The sequence below is a fragment of the Alternaria burnsii genome (assembly GCF_013036055.1).
Source record: "Alternaria burnsii strain CBS107.38 chromosome Unknown 705, whole genome shotgun sequence".
Classification (NCBI taxonomy): domain Eukaryota; kingdom Fungi; phylum Ascomycota; class Dothideomycetes; order Pleosporales; family Pleosporaceae; genus Alternaria; species Alternaria burnsii.
The window spans coordinates 3,482,571-3,501,357 of NW_024066107.1; the positions used below are offsets into that span (position 1 = coordinate 3,482,571).

The 18,787-nt window shown below is 50.5% G+C and overlaps 7 protein-coding genes across 7 annotated transcripts; 4 read left to right on the top strand and 3 right to left on the bottom strand.

Moving 5' to 3' along the window:
* Positions 1-375: 375 nt before the first annotated feature.
* On the top strand, positions 376-1,526 carry GT037_001224 (uncharacterized protein; the record flags this gene model as incomplete). The annotated part of the gene is made up of 2 exons (XM_038926271.1): positions 376-598; positions 655-1,526. The coding sequence occupies 2 exons, from the start codon at positions 376-378 to the stop codon at positions 1,524-1,526; spliced, it is 1,095 nt and encodes a 364-aa protein (XP_038792127.1).
* Positions 1,527-1,627: 101 nt separating this feature from the next.
* Positions 1,628-3,265, bottom strand: GT037_001225 (uncharacterized protein; the record flags this gene model as incomplete). Its single annotated transcript, XM_038926272.1, has 1 exon — positions 1,628-3,265. The coding sequence occupies one exon, from the start codon at positions 3,263-3,265 to the stop codon at positions 1,628-1,630; it is 1,638 nt and encodes a 545-aa protein (XP_038792128.1).
* Positions 3,266-3,605: 340 nt separating this feature from the next.
* Positions 3,606-4,820, top strand: GT037_001226 (trna pseudouridine synthase b; the record flags this gene model as incomplete). The annotated part of the gene is made up of 3 exons (XM_038926273.1): positions 3,606-3,669; positions 3,718-3,921; positions 3,973-4,820. 3 exons carry the CDS (start codon positions 3,606-3,608, stop codon positions 4,818-4,820), a joined length of 1,116 nt encoding a protein of 371 aa, XP_038792129.1.
* Positions 4,821-5,005: 185 nt separating this feature from the next.
* On the bottom strand, positions 5,006-7,346 carry GT037_001227 (uncharacterized protein; the record flags this gene model as incomplete). The annotated part of the gene is made up of 2 exons (XM_038926274.1): positions 5,006-5,010; positions 5,054-7,346. 2 exons carry the CDS (start codon positions 7,344-7,346, stop codon positions 5,006-5,008), a joined length of 2,298 nt encoding a protein of 765 aa, XP_038792130.1.
* A 2,492-nt stretch (positions 7,347-9,838) lies between these two features.
* On the top strand, positions 9,839-12,813 carry GT037_001228 (uncharacterized protein; the record flags this gene model as incomplete). The annotated part of the gene is made up of 10 exons (XM_038926275.1): positions 9,839-9,859; positions 9,910-10,134; positions 10,202-10,404; positions 10,470-10,558; positions 10,614-10,775; positions 10,831-11,054; positions 11,110-11,157; positions 12,126-12,478; positions 12,532-12,624; positions 12,675-12,813. 10 exons carry the CDS (start codon positions 9,839-9,841, stop codon positions 12,811-12,813), a joined length of 1,557 nt encoding a protein of 518 aa, XP_038792131.1.
* Positions 12,814-13,476: 663 nt separating this feature from the next.
* On the bottom strand, positions 13,477-14,467 carry GT037_001229 (an1 zinc finger protein; the record flags this gene model as incomplete). Its single annotated transcript, XM_038926276.1, has 2 exons — positions 13,477-14,290; positions 14,343-14,467. The coding sequence occupies 2 exons, from the start codon at positions 14,465-14,467 to the stop codon at positions 13,477-13,479; spliced, it is 939 nt and encodes a 312-aa protein (XP_038792132.1).
* Positions 14,468-15,219: 752 nt separating this feature from the next.
* Positions 15,220-18,548, top strand: GT037_001230 (uncharacterized protein; the record flags this gene model as incomplete). The annotated part of the gene is made up of 6 exons (XM_038926277.1): positions 15,220-15,508; positions 15,565-15,643; positions 15,717-16,068; positions 16,285-16,368; positions 16,666-17,047; positions 17,095-18,548. The coding sequence occupies 6 exons, from the start codon at positions 15,220-15,222 to the stop codon at positions 18,546-18,548; spliced, it is 2,640 nt and encodes an 879-aa protein (XP_038792133.1).
* Between the last annotated feature and the right edge of the window lie 239 nt (positions 18,549-18,787).

Genomic DNA, 18,787 nt, shown 5'->3' on the forward strand with positions numbered 1-18,787 from the left:
GAAGGCCAATCGAAGTGCAGATTGGTGACGCACATTCCTGGGTATTTACTTTCCGAATGGTATATTCCACCTACGTGCGCTTTTGCCAACAACTTTCTCGTTCTCCTCAGCATTGCGGTAGACCGAGTTTAGTAAGCCTGGTGCTTAAGCCCGATGCAGCCCCCATGCTCAGTCAGCTGTTTGTGACTCCTCATGGACAGTCATGCATCGCAATAGGAAAGAGCAGCAAAATGAGAGCATTGCATGTGAAGCACATGACAAAAGGCCTACTGAGACTGAAGCTTCGTTTGAAAGGGTCGACAAAATGAAAAAAGATAAAGCTGTGCTTGCGGACGTTGAGTTGCTGGAATATAGCTAGTCTTGACCTCTTGCATCATGAATCTCTTCAATATTATCAGTATTAGCACATTCGCTCTAGCGCAGTTTACGCTCGCCCAATTATCAAACTTCGATGAATGGGAGCATGAGCGTATCCAGCTCGACGACGTTTCGATTCATTTCCGCTACCATGGTGAAGGTCCGCCCATCCTTTTGGTGCATGGCTTCCCCCAGCACTCATTAACGTGGCATACCATCGGACCCATCTTGGCGCAGAACTGTATGTTCATCCGTCACTTCTCATTACGAAACCCCTCCAGGCTAATGTAACAGCAGATACTGTGATCGCCCCAGATATACGCGGCTGCGGAGACTCAGCGCTTCCTTTCTCAAAGAATTACACGGCTGCAGCTGCCGGCACCGATCTCAAAGCCATCCTAGATTACCTCAACATCACGTCTACATATGTCTTTGCGCATGACAAAGGCGTAGGGCTTGCGACTTCTCTTGCTATAGAACACCCATCGGTTGTTGAAGCTATCATTCTCGCAGAATACGCTCTCCCAGGTTACGGGTATCCTACCCAGGTAACGAGTTCTAGCTTGTACCAGAATTGGCAACTCGCATTCTTTGCCGTGCCTGATGCAGCTGAATTCTTCATTCAAGGGCGCGAAAAGCAGATGCTGAGCTGGTACTTTTTCCATGCGAGTTATTCTGGCACAGCGGCTTTGAGCGAAGACCACCTACAGCGCTACACGAACGAGATATCCAAACCCGGGTTTCTAAGGAGCGGCATGGAGTACTTTGCAGCGGCCTGGGATGACGAAGCCTACTTCACTTCGGTGTTCGGTAGCGGGAAGAGGTTGCAGATGCCATTGCTGGTATTGGGAGGCGAAGCAAGTTTTTCTCCTGCGACGCTATTAGAAGAAATATGGTCGCAGATAAGCAATGATTTCGTTGCTGAGGCGATTCCAAAGGCTGGACATTGGATTGGTGAGAATCTTCTTTTCATGGTCTATCGAGATCCGATCTGGGTTCCATTTGCATCTCGAGCTAGATCAGACCAGCTGACTCTCGAACTAGGCGACGAAAATCCAATTTGGACGGGTAAGCGCGCGTTGCAGTTCTTCGGAAGAGCTGGGCAGATAAGCAGCATCAATCTATCATATCTCAAGGACCGAGTAACTTTGCAGGGTGGTATTGTTTGACGATAGACGGCCAAATTCTTGCAAAGATACAGGGTAGTATGGATAAATTGCCGAGAGGACTTGGAAAGACAATTTAGAGCTACTGCAGAGTTGCACTATCATCATGTGTTAGGACTCCCCTCAAGCCCACTACGACGACGAAAGTCCTGTAGCCAATTGGCATTGTCAGCTACTGTTTGGTTCCACCCATCGTCCGGATCCTGATACAACAATCTTCGCGATTCGCGTTGAAACATTTCGTCCGTTGGAATAATTCCTGATAACATCTGCTGTCTTGCGAAGCGGCTAAGATGGCGTGTAAGAACAGTAGCAAAGTCGTGATCATGTTGTGTTGACAATTCTCGAAGAGCCGTCAAGGAGTCTTCAAAAGCTTGTTGATCAGGCGTATGTGTGGTTTCTGCTGCAGGAGACTCTTGTGCTGGCTCTTCAAGTTGGATGCGGGAGATCAATTGCTTTGTGTGGTCGATAGATCCAGGGTTAGTTGCTGAGAAAGGCACGACGGTATTGGCTTGTTCGGCAAGAAGGTAGGGTGGAAACGCATTGATGACACGAGCCGCCACATCGGGCTCAAAGCAGTGCTCGCCTTTCCAATCGGCCATAGTCTTGCCTTCACGAAAATGAGCTGCCAGATGATCTGATCGCTCGTCCCAGCTGTTCAAATTCGCATCGCAAATGCCGCATCGAGATTTTACTGGCAAAGTCTCAAGCTTCCAGTCGTCAATCAGAGGTAGCGTTTCGACTCCATGTACTAGGCGAAGGTGTTGGGTAAGGTGATCTTTTCGATGAAAGACACGCGGAGTATTGTTACCATCGGTACATGCCGCATGGTTGTGTTGCTGCAGATGCTGGGGCGTCGGGTCTAGTGCACTACAGTATGCACAATGTACTCTGCCGGTCAGAGGTAGTACCACAGAAGCCCCATGCGGCGTACACATCCAACTTTCGAGGTTTAAATGCAAAGACTTTTCATGGCGTGTCCAGTCGTACTTGTGCTTGAACGTATCGCAGCAGAATGTACATTTGAAGATACGCTCTGGGTCGTTCATTTTGGTGCCTCTTACTCTGCCCTTCCGGGTTTTGGTGGCCTGACTGCGACGCTTCGACTGTGACGTGGCGGAGTGGCTCGAGTTCACGGATCGCAATGAAGATTCGCTGGCAGCGCTGTCGAGACTAGTCGTTGACGAGGGGCCCCGATATTTGCGAAAGGCGTCGCTACTAGAGGGTCGGCTAATGCGTGGTGAAGCACCTACCGGTCTGTCTTCCAAAGCATGGTAGATAGCCGATAGAGATGCAGCCTCGTCTTCAGGCGGCGAGTTCCGCCACCGCTGAATAGCCAGCGACTGTCCTTCTTCGTGTCGGGGACTTCCACCAGGTATGGCTATCGGACTTGCGGTTCCAGTCGATCTGCGCTTAAAGTACTTGCTTCGACGACGAGGAAGTGTGTGTTGTCGTTGCACCAGTGGGCGTCCGTGAGTCTCATTCAATTGAAATGCATCAAACGGATGACTTGGAGAATTCACAGTGCTCATTGGTTGTGATGTGTTTTCGAACGTAAAGTCGTGGAAGTTCGGGTCGATTGCCAAGTCGTCGTCAACGCTGAATGCGGCAGGCGCACCAGATGCAGCATTAGGCGCATCCTGGCCAGGATCGGTGGCTAGGAAGTTGGAGAACCACGAAGGGTCGATAGTGTCCTCATTCCAGGGCTGCATTTGCCAATCGCTCATTCGCTGATGGTCCATAGGCTCGGTAGTCGCAATTGTCGGGTTGGTATTAAGATTGGTGAGAATGACTGAGGAACGATGGTGTCAGATGAAGGGACCAGCCCGAAGTCGGCGCCGCTAACTTTACCACAAAGATGTGTATAGATGTGGTCTAGCAAATGGTTGTGATACACTCACAGCTGCCCCGGACTTTCTCTGACCGACGCCTGCGTCTCGCAAGGCATGCGCATCTCAAAAGGCGTAGGGCGTGTGGTGGGGTAAGCTCAGAACGCGCTAGTCCGGCGATCTAGAGCAATTCTTCCGTCTAGCGCAAAGGGTCAATCACCTACCAACGCGACGTAACGTGACGTGACTGACAATGGAAGACCAAGACAGGACGGCGGCCGGACAACAAGCTGAACCAGTCCTAGAGGGCATCTTTGGTATGCCATCTTATCATCATTTCGCAACTTGTCTCTGACTCCACCTAGCGGTAGCCAAGCCTGCACATGTCTCGTCAGCAGACGTCCTCCTCAAACTTCAATCAACATTCGCTCCATCGACTACATTTGCGCCGCTGCTCAGGCATCAACCTAAACGTACCAGCAAATCATCCGATCAGGTGTTTCGTTTAGGTCATGGTGGCACGCTCGACCCTTTGGCTTCAGGCGTACTCATTGTGGGGATCGGGCGAGGTACAAAATCACTATCGCAATTTTTAGCATGTAACAAGACTTACGAAACAGTCGTCGTGTTTGGTGCTAGCACCGACAGTTATGATTGCACGGGAACCATTGTTGAATCCGCAGATACCTCGCATATCACTCGTCAGTTGGTCGAAGAAAAGCTGGAAAACTTTAGAGGAACCATCAAGCAAGTCCCTCCAGTATACTCTGCGCTGAAAATCAATGGCATCAAAGCTTGCGAGTACGTGCGACAGGGTAAGGAGTTACCAAGAGAGTTGGAGAGTAGAGAGATGAACGTCGATGAATGCACGCTATTAGATTGGTATGACATGGGAGAGCATTCCTTTGCACTTCCTGGCGGAGAAGAGCCTGCTTCAGCGCCTGCAGCGCGTATCAGGTTGACTGTGTGTTCTGGCTTCTACGTTCGCAGCTTTGCACACGATCTGGGTATCGCATGCAGCACTTTTTCATACATGGCCTCTCTGGATCGCACTCGCCAAGCCAACTTTACCGTCGATTCCTCAGCCAGATCTCCGGATACTATTTCCGCCCTCACATACCCAGAACTGGATGCTGGCGAATCCACATGGGGTCTGAAGCTCAGACCACAGCTTGAGAAGTGGGTTGCGGCGAATCCGATTAACTCAGGGCATGTCAATGGACGTCAAGAAAGCATGAAGAGGAAGATGGCGCAGGACAAAGAAACGAAGCCTAGACAGAGATTCCGTGGAGAATGGGTAGCTGAGACGAAGAAAGAAAGGATCAAGCAGCAAGGAGGTAAATTCAAGGGTAAATGGGGACGGAAGCCCAAGGTTGAGCCAGCCTCGGAATTGCCGTTAGCAGCACCCTCAGCCCAAACTACAAACACCAAAGGTGACTCGCCCAGCGAAGCGAAACCAACAACATGATAGGAACGTCTGTCTACCCCCAACAGTCTCTTGAGTTTGGAACGCGATAAGGCGTCAATGATACAATGGCGCCCCAAAGTTCCTCAGTAGGCCCAACCACTCCGAACTCCTGTCTGTCAACTCACAACATTCCAACATAGTCCACATACCCAACTCCCCACGCGGCTGCGCTCTACTGTTCAACACTAGGCTGCTGCCGTCTACTACGCCAAGTTGAAGCAGCTTCTCCATACCAATGTAGTTGTCTTTCCGAATTGCCGACAAGATTGCCGGAAGTTGCGGACATTGTAGCGCGTATCCAACGTCCCATTGCACGACCATGTCGATGAGCTCTAGGTATTGCGTTTTGAGCTCCGGTTCGGTGGGAGGAGTGCAGTGGAGAAGCATATCGTGAATAGGTGGCAGAGCGGCGATCTGTTCGCGTCGAGCGGCTGTGGAGATGGTGTCCAAAAGCACACGTACTGCATCTTTGTTGATGCCGTTGATGGCAAAACTCAACGCATCGTACGTTAATTCCGGGGCAAGGCCTATCATTTCCGTAAGCATCGAAGAATTGGTTGCACTACTGTGATAGGCGGAGAACTGCAGTACGTTCATGTCATCAAACGCTGGATCTCGAGGATGCGCGCCAGCGCGAAGTAGTACATGCGCCGCTTCTAGAGAGTTGAACGAAAGAGCAGCAGCTAGTGGTAGAGCATTTATCTCTCTTCTGTTTCGACGGAAGAAGACGTCCTCTCGTACTAGCCCGCCTTGGGCCTGCAAGATAAGTTCGACTCCTTGGGCAGCGTCTGCTGAAATCGCTCGCCCGATCGCTGTCCGCACCCCCAGATCGGTGGCGGTGCGTTGTGCAAGACATAGATCAAAGCCTCTGTCGATCAAAAGTCTTAGTATGCGAAGTGCGTCCTCTGGTCGCTTGCTCCATGTTTCTTTTGTCAACGCATTGATTGGTGACACATAGCGGGTGACCTTTCCTTGATATTGCAAGACATCGTCTTCTTTTTCATAGTGTTTTGGTTTTCCCTTTATGCTCAACATCTCTTCCACTGCGTCTGCCCATCCAGCGCGGACGAAGCAAGCTAGCACCGAGTACTCATATGTCGTCTGCCATGGGCGATGCCCAAACTCAGCGCTCTGCAGCTCGCTCTTATTATCGAATACGCCGGAAATTAGAGCCGTTGGATCAAACTTTTCATGCTGCATAATGAGTTTTAGTGTGTTTGTGCCTTGATCAACATTCTTCCACTTGGAAAGGCCATCGAGGAGGCTAGTTTTCGCAAGTCTGACTTGGTTTTCCGCCCAGTAGTGTTGGGCGTCATACATCTCCCGCGGCCATTGCTCAACCATTGGGTTTGCTCCATGCGACGCTACGAGACAGTTGATGAGATCCGCGTGCCCTTTGTAGGCAGCTGCAAGCACCGCGCAATCCATTGGAGTATAGTCACTTCTCTTCGCGGTCTCTCCGTAAGTGGCACCTTCCCTCAAAAGATAGTCGACCACTTTTGCTCGTCCACTCAAGGTAGCCTTTGCTAAAGCTTCGTGCTTCAGTCTTTTCAATTTACCGATTGATCGATACATAGGATCAGCTCCCATACCAATGACTGCTTTGACGAGAGAAAGGCTACCTTCTGCAGCAACTTCTTCGAGAACGTCAGTCAACGTGTCCTGTGATGGTCTATTAGCTGGTTTTGCCGAAGTGGCTGCCCTTTTAAGTGAGAAGCTTTTCTTGAAAGACGAAAGACCCGTCTGACTCGACGCGTCAGTTCTTCGACTGATCCTGCGCAATATCTCAGCCTGAGCCTCGCTGGGTTTCATTTCCGTTGCCTCGCTCTCTGTACTCTGCATGGTGGAAATGGAGAAACCCCTCTGTGATAACTGGAAAGGACTACCGGGCAAGCCTTGCATGGGCGACGAGATGATACTAGAGCTGCGAGTACTGCTTGTATTGCTGGTAGTAGTAACATGCCCAAAAGTTCCATGAGCTATCCTCAATGGCTCTGGTGCCGGATTGGAGGCTCTAGGGTGTTCAGAAGCGATATATATGGACTGCATTCGATCTGAGAGGCCATCTCCGTTGCTAGCGCTACTCCCCCAAGACATCGGAGGAGTCGGGAGAGCTGTTGAAGCACGTTTAAGAAAGCGTAGAGGTTGTGGTTGCGAAGACTCAGCCTTATCCTGTGATGTATGAGCTTTAGAAGCTTGGGCGCCCGGGCTGATCGGTAATTGAGAGAACTCACTAGTTGCAGGACCATGACTCTGGGCTCTTTGATGATAGTTCAGCGGCGAAGGCGCTATTTGTGGCGTTGGGTAAGATGTCGAAGGAAAATTACCATCCTTTTCTCTGTATCCAGGCGCCGTGTAAGCAGGCTTGTGTGAGTCGGTATCTGAGCACAATACGTGTTCGTTAGACGCTCCTGCTATCGCTGAGGAAGTCGATTGAGCCGGCAAAAGGTAGTCGAAGGAAGGTCCACCAAAATAGCTGCCGTATTCAGCAAAGCCGTCCGCATATCGTTCCTCATCATCCTGCATCTTTGTGGATTGTTCAAGCGCTACATTCGAGAATACCGACGGTGTGTTGGTTGTGAGGCCACGCTGCCAGGCTGGCGGCGATGTCTAGATGGCGCGGGGTAGAAGTGTATACTCGCAATGAAGGTTCAGTCGCCTCGCAGCCTGCCGTATATGCAGCCTGGGGGCATGGAAGACCACTTCAGGCGTCCACTAGGGTCAATTCTGATATTGAGATGACATATATATATGGGCCTGGAGGCTCATTGCAAGCCACAAGCATGCTGCCATTCTGAGGTAAAGAAAGGGCATCGTAGGTAGGGGTTTTGGACACAAAGAGGCGTTCGTCGCGTCTTGGTCCGGGAGAATCTGGATAAGTAACTTAGGATCGAAATAACGGATATGCTGACAGGCGAATGAGCTTCTCGCACTTCGCACGTGGGCGGAGAGTTTCGAGATACCTGCATCTCAGCCACCACGGGCGCTCACGCAGGAATGTCGCATCAGCGCTGTGTTTCGCTGCTCGTAATTTGTGTTATTCTGCATGCCGCCTGCGAAACTGTCAACGCGTCGTAGGGCAGATGGGATGTGAGCGGTTGAAGTATTTTCGTTTCCAGACCGCGTAGACAGTATGAACGGGACTCGGCGCGCACATCTTTACTCGGACGTTTTATCACAAATTTGTGATGGCATTGAGCGATCTTCTTGTCGCACCAGCTATTGTCATACATATTATAGCGACACAAAACGATGTCTTCCGTTCGCACAGAATGGCGAAAGATGGTAAGGGTAGGAACGGTTACTCAGCAAGAAGCTTTGACCATGTCGTTTCTGGTCTCGCTCGCCGTCAGCATCAACTCTTCCTCAACCCTGTCATCTAACCTGCCACTGCAGACCACTACACTTATCGATATCAATGTCTAGAAGACATTACCGAGCCTGTGTGCGATTGCACGGATGGCTGAGTCGAGAGCGCCCGCTACGATTTCTATGCTCCTTCACTGTCAAAGCTTCTCCATCGTGGATAGGCTCCAGAATAAGAAGGCAGGACATCAACACCTTGCACTTCTGTTCCAGGATCATTTGCGACATTGGGCCTTACGCGCACTCTCAATCTCTATCACCTGGGAATCTCCACGCCTATTAACATGAAGTGGAAACCAAATTAGGATTCTATAAGGTTTGTTGGCGTCGCATCGCCTCCTCTAGCGTAAAGCCCCTGAGACATTGAGCGAAAGTGTGACGCCATCCACGGCAGGGTACAGTACCCTCGAATCCAGACCAACCTCATGTCCGCGAGTCTGTTGGTCCACTCCGCAAAATTTCCTGGCTCGAAGCGCGATGGTTGTGGGATCTGGGCTGTTCGAGAAACAGAAAACCTGTCATGACGCTACACGGCGCCACACGTCGGCTTCATCGAAGAGAATGCCATGGATAAATGCAATTAGGCTTATGACATGTTAGAGGTCCGCCACAGATTCTTAGACGCCTCATCTATGAGAAGCAGGACCGACGTCTCTAAGGGAAAGTCAACCGCGGCGGCGAGCAACTGTAGTTGGGTCGGAAGCAACCCCGCGACGTCGCCAAGCCCTCGGAACGCTGTCAACATTTACTGCGATTCAAGCGTGCGTCCCCTATCGCTACCAACTCGACTTATCAAGTTACCGGCGCGTCTAGGCAAACGCCACGAGGGCGTTTCAGGAAAATCCTGTCGGGTGCAGTGGCTTCACGACAAGCTCACCCAAGAATGCTGTAGGTACCTGATGGCTTTCGGCAGTAGCTTACCACGCTTCCAGCGCACTCCAAGGCTCCTAGTTGTAGTTTGAGGTCCTCAAGCCCCTTCCGGCTTCTTCTAGTGCTGCTTAGGCTTGGTAGCGAAGTATCATTGCTCAGCTTCGGCTTCCAGGAACGTTGAGGCATCATGCCTGTCAGACGGCAGACTGAAGAACACGCGGCCAGGTTTGGATAGGTGATGAACAAAATGGGGTTTGTTGTCGCTCATGTCCGAAACACCACGCGATATCAGGCGACATGCTGAAGCTGTTGACTGGACTGGGCCATGCGACACTTGGAAGAGCTTCATCATATATGGGTTGACGTTTGCGCGGCAGCGCAAATATGATGCCTAGAAGATGCCGAAGGTCTTCGCCCATACGGCAAAAGAGCATGTCTCGTCTTGCCGGTAATAGGCTGCGAACCGCGGAGCTGGTTGATCGACTAGTGATCAGCACGGGAGGACGACGCTACCAGCCGCTTGGAACTATGCGATTCATGATACTGATATGCAGCATAACACGCCTGATCATATACCACCAGCTCGGAACCGTGATAAAGCTGCCCCTTCGTGAGATACCCTGACCCTTGTCATCGCGCTACCCGGTATATGCAGGTGTCAAGATGTCAAACAGCCCCAGGTAGAGCCCACAGTCGTCTTCACATACACTCCTTCCATTTGACCCCATTGGGGTGAAGCAAACCTCCGCCAGCCACACACGCACTGTGTGTTGCTTTGCGCAATGGAGATCATCACTTCCATTGTAAGATGTTCGCATACGCAATACTCCGAAGTCTCACTTATCGTCCACAGGTCATCCAGGGTATCTTGCTCGCTCTAGCACTAGGCGTCACGATCCTACGATGTTGGATTCGTCTCATTGTAGAGCGTCGCTCACTGACATTGCCCGACTATCTCGTGTGGGGAGGAATGGTTTGTGCGCTTGGCTGGTTCGCTTGCTCTACGAAAGCGCTCTACATCCTGATTGACCATCCTCTGGATGAGGAGACCAGAAGTGATTCCGTTGTTTACCTAAAGGTACGTCGATAGTACAGCATGTGGCATGTCCGACTGAACAGATAGGCTGACTGGTTTCCGGCGACAGGTCGTATTCGTGTCAGTTTACTTCTTCGACACGGGATTGTATTTTCCCAAAGCCTCGCTCGTCGCTTTCTACTGGTGGTTGATTCCTCAAGGCTTCAGACGCCTCCGAATCGCAGTTTATGTCACCACCGTGGTTGTTGCCTGTTCTTTCGTCGCCAGTGTATTGATGGATACTCTTATCGCACCAAACATATCGGATAACTGGTAAGGCCAAAGCAAGATTGTTATACTCGAATGTTTTTCTCCAGCTAACATTGGCTCCTCAAAAGGTCTATCGAGAACCAGCTCAGTTCAACATGGAACACTTACTCCAACCTGGTGGTCAATTGGACGCTCAATTTCGGCACTGATCTTTTGCGTAAGTGATGCTGAAGATGATCATAGGGCGCTAGCTAAGACATCTTGACAATTAGTATTCGGGCTACCGTTCTTCATCTTCAACTGCTTGAAGCTTCGTAAGCGACAAAAGATTGGTCTGGTTGGCATCTTCTCTCTGGGCGCAATCACGATGGCGATCAGTCTTGCCCGGTTCATCGTCTATAACATGGACTATGATGTTTCCGATGCAGATGGAAGTAAGTCACCACCTCGCCTGATTTATCTCAACAACCTTTGTTAACACAGCTACAGATCTATGGTGCACCGCGGAAATGTGTACAGCCGTTATCGTCGTCTCACTCCCCTCTCTGAAGGCGCTCATCATTAGACCAACGCCTAACAACACGTACGATCGCAGCAACTCTGGTTACCTGCAAGCCGGGGATGGCAAGACTATTGGCAGCAAAGGCAACGGGCATAGCTCGCGTGTTCAGGGCGGCACGTTGGACGATGACGAGATGGAACTTACTTTTCTCGTAAGAGATTTCCTTGAACGAACTGCACTTAGGACACGTACTGACTTTGCACCAGGACCGAAAGGCTAGTCCTGCACCAACTGGAGCCACTGATGAGACTAGGGTGCAAGATGGAAAAGATGGCGTGATTGTGACGACGGATTTCACGGTCACTAGAGATGTGCTGTAGATTGAGGCATAGGAACCATCCCACTCTGAGCACAAGTGTGTTAAGACACCAATGGAAGCAAAATTGCGAAATCACAGCCGTAGTCTTTAAAACACTGCAAGCATGAACTCGTGCTTTTTATGCGGCTTCTATTCACCTACGCTGGTCTCTGCTGTCTCATCGTCATACTCAGACATTGGAACCAGTCACTTCCTATGAGAATTTGATGCTCGGCTTATGTTGCTAAATTCCATTGCATCTGGATTAGACGAAATTTCGATACAGCATCGTATATGCGTCAGAGCCAGGACGGCACGGAGGCTAATGCAGAGAGAAGAAGTGAAAGGTACATTTTGGACCTGTGGCTTGATGGAGCGAAACGCAGCTACCATGGATCTGCGTATCGTGAATGAGCACAAGCCACAAGCAAAATGGCCCTGGACCGAATGCTTGCTTTGATGTTCTTGTAAACTGAAGTAAACGGGTCATAGCTGCTGGTTCTGGTGCTTGGACCGGATCATAGTTTCTCTAATGCCACTCTGCACATTGATTGCCCAGGGCAAGGTTTCCGAGTCGCAATCGTTTTGGTGCAGTGTCTTGTGTCCGGTGAATGCCTACCGACTTCGAGAATGCTTTCAGTCCTCTTTGTCCATCTTAGTGTGACAGTGACAAGTGCTAGGCATACAAAAGCATATGACGCTGGAAACCCAACCCAAGGATGTGAGAAGGAGCTTATCTGTACACCTGCTGCATCAAAGTGTACAAGAGCGCGGTCCCGCTAGCACTAAAACGGGGTACAGCGCGAATTATAGATGTGAAATGTGCATAGGTACAGGAGGTTGGCGAGGTTATCATCCGCGGTGACGTCCGTGCGGATATGACGGCGAGGAGGCGGTGCAGCGCCCAACCAGCGATTCGCTCAGATGACCCACCCACCCGCCATCATCCACCAACTCCAGTTCTCTCCTGCTGCACGTACGCCAGCGCTCCACGCTCCACGCCGTTCCTTCACCCGCACTCCACCGCTGCACCCTCGACTTGCGCCTACCCACGACGACGTCCACGGGCGTGTTCTGGATGCCGGCGATATGACGCCCCATAGCTGCCGCCTCGTTCCCTTCTCGACTCTGCTGCTGGCTTGGGCGGGCTTTGCGCTGGCCGGCGACACCATCACATCTGGGAAGATCAAAGTACAGCTGTTTGCTGCACCTTCGTTCTTGAGCGAAGTTAGTGTGGACGCGTATAATAACCAGTGTCTATCGTTGGACAATAATCTGTATGTCGCACTCGTATTGTGGTATTCGGGCAGCTGCGCTAACTCGGGAATAGTATCGATGGGCGCGTACAGAGCATTTTAGTAGGCGGGCATGATGTGGCGACTGTGTTGGCCAGGGATGATTACTGGAATTGCCGCTTCTATGAGTAAGTGGTGGATTGGGCTTTGAGGGGGCTAGCAGCTGACTCTTTGACAGCAACTATGACTGCGATGGCGACGACAATCTGGACCGGTACCTTGCGATATCCGACGGTGCAAACAACCTAGGGAGCATCGCGTGGGGTACGAAGATACATGGCCTGAGGTGCCGCAACCGTGACCATGACGATGATTGAGCGAGCGAAGAGTCACCACAAGAGACGAACACGCGCAGCGATGCGTCTAATAAGCTTAACCAGAAAGAACAGCGAGGTTCGCACACGACATGGCTTCGATATTGGCACGCCAGCGAGAAACCTCCGTCGCGAAGACAAGAACGTGGTGGGGAAGAGCGGGAGCACACGGTGCATACGTGTGCCAAGCACCGCACGAGCTGATCAAGCATATAAGCAGGAAGCATGGCAGTCGCATACCAGGGCATGCACTATTCGATATAGCGATGGGATTGGCGTTTACGTTGGGTTCTGCATCCACATAGGACAGGTGACAACACCGGCGTTCGAAGTGCTCGACGCCCACTTTTAGTGCTGTACCAGTACCGAACAAATCTAAATTTCAATGTAATGAATTGATTACCTACATGTTCTCGTTCAATGACGGCCTGAATACCTATGAATTTCGCGTTATAGAGGATTCACCAGGTCGAAGGGCTTCTCTCTCCGTGGCGACATGTCAGTTCTCAGCCGTGCACGCTCATCTGAGATCTGAAGCAGCATCGTGGGAGGTACGTAACCACCTGTCTATTCATTCATTCGTGCCATCATGAGCACCTGGGTATCTCCAGTGCAAAAACCAGCCGCTAAACGCCATGCTATGTAATGCTTCCACACCTGCTGCTTCTATAAATCGATCAAATCCGGCGCCTCTCCTGACCCTACACCTCGCAGAAGGACAATCATATTCCCAGACGTACACGGCTCGCCAATCTTCTCGCTGAACTTCAGCAGTCGTCCGCCTTCCACGTGGAAGACGCGTAGTTTCTCCTCCTCGCCGCCACCGCGGTTGTTCACGTTTTGTACCTGCAGTGACTTGGCCGCCATGTCAAGCACGCGCCCCACAGTCCATTCCTTGTTGTAGAAGAACTTTCCCGTGGGGTATTTCGCCTTGGTTGTATCGGCTGATGCTTCGACGTGTAGGTATATCCGCTTTTCTTGGGGTACGCTGGCTTCGCCCTTTGCTATCCGCTTCAGCGCATTGAGTTCAGCTTGCGCTGAAGCTGCCGCCGACGACGCTGTACTCTTTCCTATTCCCAAGAAACCCGTCTTCTTGGGGGCAGATCTCCGCTTCTCATCGTCCTTCTTCTTCTGTTCGGCCCATGCTTTCAGTCTTGTGAGTGCTGTTTGCGTGCGCGCTTGTACGTAGTTTTGCGGTCGCGCGCCGATGGGTGTGAGGTTCTTGCAGTCGTGATCCTCTTCGAAGCGATGTTTCAGACAGTATCTGCGATTACATCGTGCGCAATGTACACCTTGCGCGCGGGCGGTATCGATCAATGTCTTGCACGACGGGTCGGCACATTGTTGGTCGTGGTTGAAGACGGTCGGTTTCGGGGTAGATAGCGATGAGGCCTGGTTGTTCTTGGCTCTCTGTCTTGCCCATTCGCCTTCCTTAGGACACTTGTGCGCGTATTCGGTGCGGTGGTCGAGACAGAATTTCCTGGCTTTGTTAGCATGACAACACAATCGGATGCTTTACGCGTTGTACTTACCCATGACAACTCTCGCATCGGAACGGTAGGAAGTCCAGCACGTTGCAGTACTCCATCTGGCAATGCGCCCCAATAGCCTCCAAGTCGCCCTTCATCTCGGTGTAGCTTGATTCGTTGGACGTCATGTTTGTGGTAGAGACAAGGACAAGATATACATAAGACGCAGGTAAGGGAGATGGTGGAGAGTCACCAAGGCAAAGGCAGTGTATAATAAACAAGCTGAGCAAGCATGAGAAGCCTCGAGAAGGCCGCTTAGGCTACCAAGAGCTTACGATTGTCGCCGCGCCATCTTCGGAAGGCGATTCCGATGAAGGGCGAATGGCGCTAACCATCAACTCGCTAGCGCCAGGGTCCAGCGTTGCCATCCTATCAGTACGCGTTCATCTTCACCTTCAACATAACCATCGATTCTATCTCCACCCTTATGTTTGATGTATCTAGAGAGCATAAGATTGATATGAATCAGCACCGACTGAATGGTTCTCCAACAATCTCCACCTCCTGACGAAATCCTGACTCGAGCTTCTCCTTCTTGTCAGCCTTGTAACGAGGCTATATTTCAGCCTTGTTAGTATATCCCTTTTGTCTTCAGGCGGTGGTAGCTACCGGTATCGAAATGCACCTCACAAGCAACCACAGGTTGAGTTCAGTATTTGTTAGAAGACTTGTACGGCTTTGGCCCATTGCACTATCGTCATGCTTGCTGTTGAGGTGGTTAACATTAAGCAATATATGATGGCCATTCGTGCTTGGCGAGCGCCATCCTCATGCATGTGGACTTGTTTGATTCGCCGAAGCAGATATTCGTCAGCCGTGCCAGTGTATATGAACCTGTTGCCTGCAGCTAGCACTTGTTCCTCTCATCACAACACCTTCAATGGCGGAAGTGGTAGGCACGGTCGCTGCTGTCGTCCAGTTCGTGGACGTAGCTCTTCGTCTTTCATCTTGTCTAGAACGTTTCTGCTCAGACGTGCGCAACGTGCCGCGTCGTTTTCTTCAGCTGCAGATCGACCTACGTCAACAAATCGAGATTGCGCAGCACATACAGAATGATCATGTACCCGGGTTTGCGACAACAATATCGTCCTCGACGCTTGACGCGCCCCTACTCGAGTACATCAATCTTTCTGACGAGTTAAGCAAGATGTTGGAAGGACTGCTCGCTCGTAAGAACGAAGGAATGCTACAACGAGGCTGGAGTGGCATTTGCTCCCTCCGCAAGAAGGAAGAAGTGGCAAACATTTGCGATCGACTGGAACAAAGGGAAGCATCTTCTCCATCTGGTTGAGCGCAGCGAATATGTAAGTAGAATAGCTGGACGGAGTCGAAACCGGTTGTAGGTGACCGGACACCACAGCACTGACTAGCATGCAGCAAGCTGTCGTCAGAAACTGCGGCGACTACCGATAGAGTGAGACTCGAGGTTGGAGAGACATTGACTCTAGTGAAGACAGTCGACAAGACATTGAGCACAACTGAACACAGTGCAGCACAGCTACTACCTCACGTCGAACAGATCGACCGAAACGTATCGGCTACCTCCGAAAAAGCCGAACGAATGATACAAGACCTCCAGTATCTGAAGTCTCAGTCTACGAGTCTTTTGACAGATCGGGGTGTGAGTATAACAGCACAGGAGTCAAGCCGTCAGATGACGGCAATGATTCGCTCAAACACCGAGCAAATACTTCAGGCCATCGAGAAGCTGGGCTCCGATTTGAACAGAGTCAGTCTAGATAAAGGGGAAAGTTTTGTCATACGCAAACTAAGCGTCGACTCATCAGACACACGCGTTCAGCGGGGCGCTAGGAGTTATACTGGTAGATCTCGAAAATGTAGGTGTCGCACTGTCGGTACTGCGCGCCGCTGGCAGCCGTTATCCATTCTTCAATTTACACGAACCTTCCGAACGCAACACTTTTCATATTGTCCGGACTACCAGATCTCAGAACAGAGCCTTGAGATCACCATGCAACTCGTCCCTCCGTCCTGGCTACTTCCTTATGCTATCAACATCGGCACTCACGTAAGGAACTGGTCCACCGTTAACCCTTTCTCGATATGTCCAATAATAGTTGGTACAAGTAGGCTTGTTGATTCCAAGACCTCGCCTGCGTTCCGTGCGATAGCGAGCACTCTTGATGAGCTATGGGAACATGGACAGCACCATGTTTCTATCCCTCGGCTCCAAAACACGCTACAGACTCTATTTAACGACAGAGAAGCTTCAGTTCTCGACACCGACAGTAATGGAGATACCATTTTGAATGTACACTGGTCACCGCCTTGCAGACCATGTAACCTTAAGCTGATTGTGTGATAGACCATCACGCGCATATTCGTTCGCTTCCCCGCGATCTTCTCACGCCCTGGAAATGAATATATCAGCCTCATTCGGTTCTTGCTAGAGAGTGGTGCCGATCCCAATATTTTGAGGACCTCGTCCACGAATAGGAATGATCTGTTAGAGTTCGGCGACGTCGAAGGCACTACATGCGACTTACTTACAAGACCTATCGCGTTTCGGACATCGACATCAACGTCTGCTGGTTTGTCAGAGCTTCTGAGTATTCTCGAACTGATTACAGATGCTGGGGGTCACACTTCGAAACCCTTCGCATATGAGGACATACACCCAGCCTACAGATGCGTCAATCTTTGTCAGGAGACCCAGTACCTGAAGTACTTTGAGGATCAAATTGATAGTAAGTTCTGTCGTCTGCCAGATCGAATCCAATCGCTGATGTCCTAGTGTGGGACCTTGGCGATCTTGTACCGATGATCCTACAGCGACAAGAGGACCAATTTCAGCGGGTCGTACAAAAAGCTAAATTATCAACTCTGAATCATGGGTCTTCTGTCAACGGGCTTGCTCCGATTCATTTCGCAGTCTTATGGCCGACAGGGCTGAGAATTCTGCTTAGCAGAGGTGTATATGTGAATCCCGAAGATACGTACGGCCGACAGCCTATACATCTTGCCGTGGCGCTAGGCATATCCGAATCCGTTCGATACTTGCTCAGCGCTGACTGTGGACTCTTTACTCCACCGCACGACCGTAGCTTGTTCCAGTATGCATTGGTGTTGCCGAGTCCGCAACGGTCAGAGATCTTGCACTTGCTAATCCCCGCGCTCATCGAACGTCACACCCGCCTCATGGATATGGCAGATATGTTCTTGCCGTTCTCCATCCTTTCCAAGCTGGAACTGGCATCTGGGCAGCGAAATGAACAAAGTGCACCATCGATAATAGAGGCGTTAATATCGCACGGTGTCGATGTTCCTCAGGCTTTAGATCTAGATGGAAAGAGCTTTTACAACTTTTCAGACATGAAGGAGAACATACAGCTGGTACCTGAAACTGCAAATGCATTGTGGAATGCAGGATTCCAGAATATTGATACGCCTGACCAAAATGGTATGACACCGTACCTGCAAAGTTGGTTTTGCGCCAATTTTGAAATGGTAGATTGGTTCATACAAAGAGGGGTGTCCATAAGTTCGCAACATAGAGACGCCCCTCTGACTGCGCTACACGTTTATGCAAAGAGGCTGGAATATCCGGGTGGAGCCTTCGCATACAACATCGACGCAGTACCCACGGATCCATACTATATGGAAGTAATTCAAAAGCACCTAGAGATACCATATGACGACTGCATATGCGAGTGTTCTCTTGGAGGGTGCTCACCTGTCAAGTTCTTCCTTGGAGGCCATGATTACCTATTTGGGTTCACGCGAGGAGAGCAAATTCGGAAATGGATCGAGAATGTTAATCCACCGGCACCACTACTACGACAGTACATCTATGAATGCACACGATTCATATTGTTCGAGTTCTTGGGCGGAGAGCATACTTGCTGCTCTCTTGGGCAAAAGTGTTCTGTGGAACACAACGTACCTCAAGAAAAGCCTATTCGGAACAGATGGATGGAGCGAGTCGACAACATTCACGAGCAGTTGAATGACCACCACAAGCTCTGCGAGAACAAAATACCGACACCTCAGCGCAAGAGTTTGCAAGCCTTGAAAGACCTAGACTTCTTTCAAGCGACTTTAGACTCTGCGATGTCGCATTACGACGAAATGGACCGGCCTGATACGATGCCAGTCGAGACACAGGTGTTCCAGTATATCAACTGGCTTCTAGCGGAAAGACACTTGGAAGTCGATGTGAGCTACGACTGTCAACACGACTTAAGCTGAATTTCTGTGTAACCCTGGCAACAATGACTTCGGGTCACTTTCACACCTTTAGATAATCATAACAACAATTGATCATCTCCAATGCTCATCTAGATCAAGAAGCATAAAGACATTCAAGCGAAGGGTATAATAATGTCCTTACTACAACTTACGTATCTTAACAGTATGTGATGACATCCAAGTCTTTCCGGGCATCAGTATCGTTGTATTACTTGTGCTACCAAACGCCATATCCATGC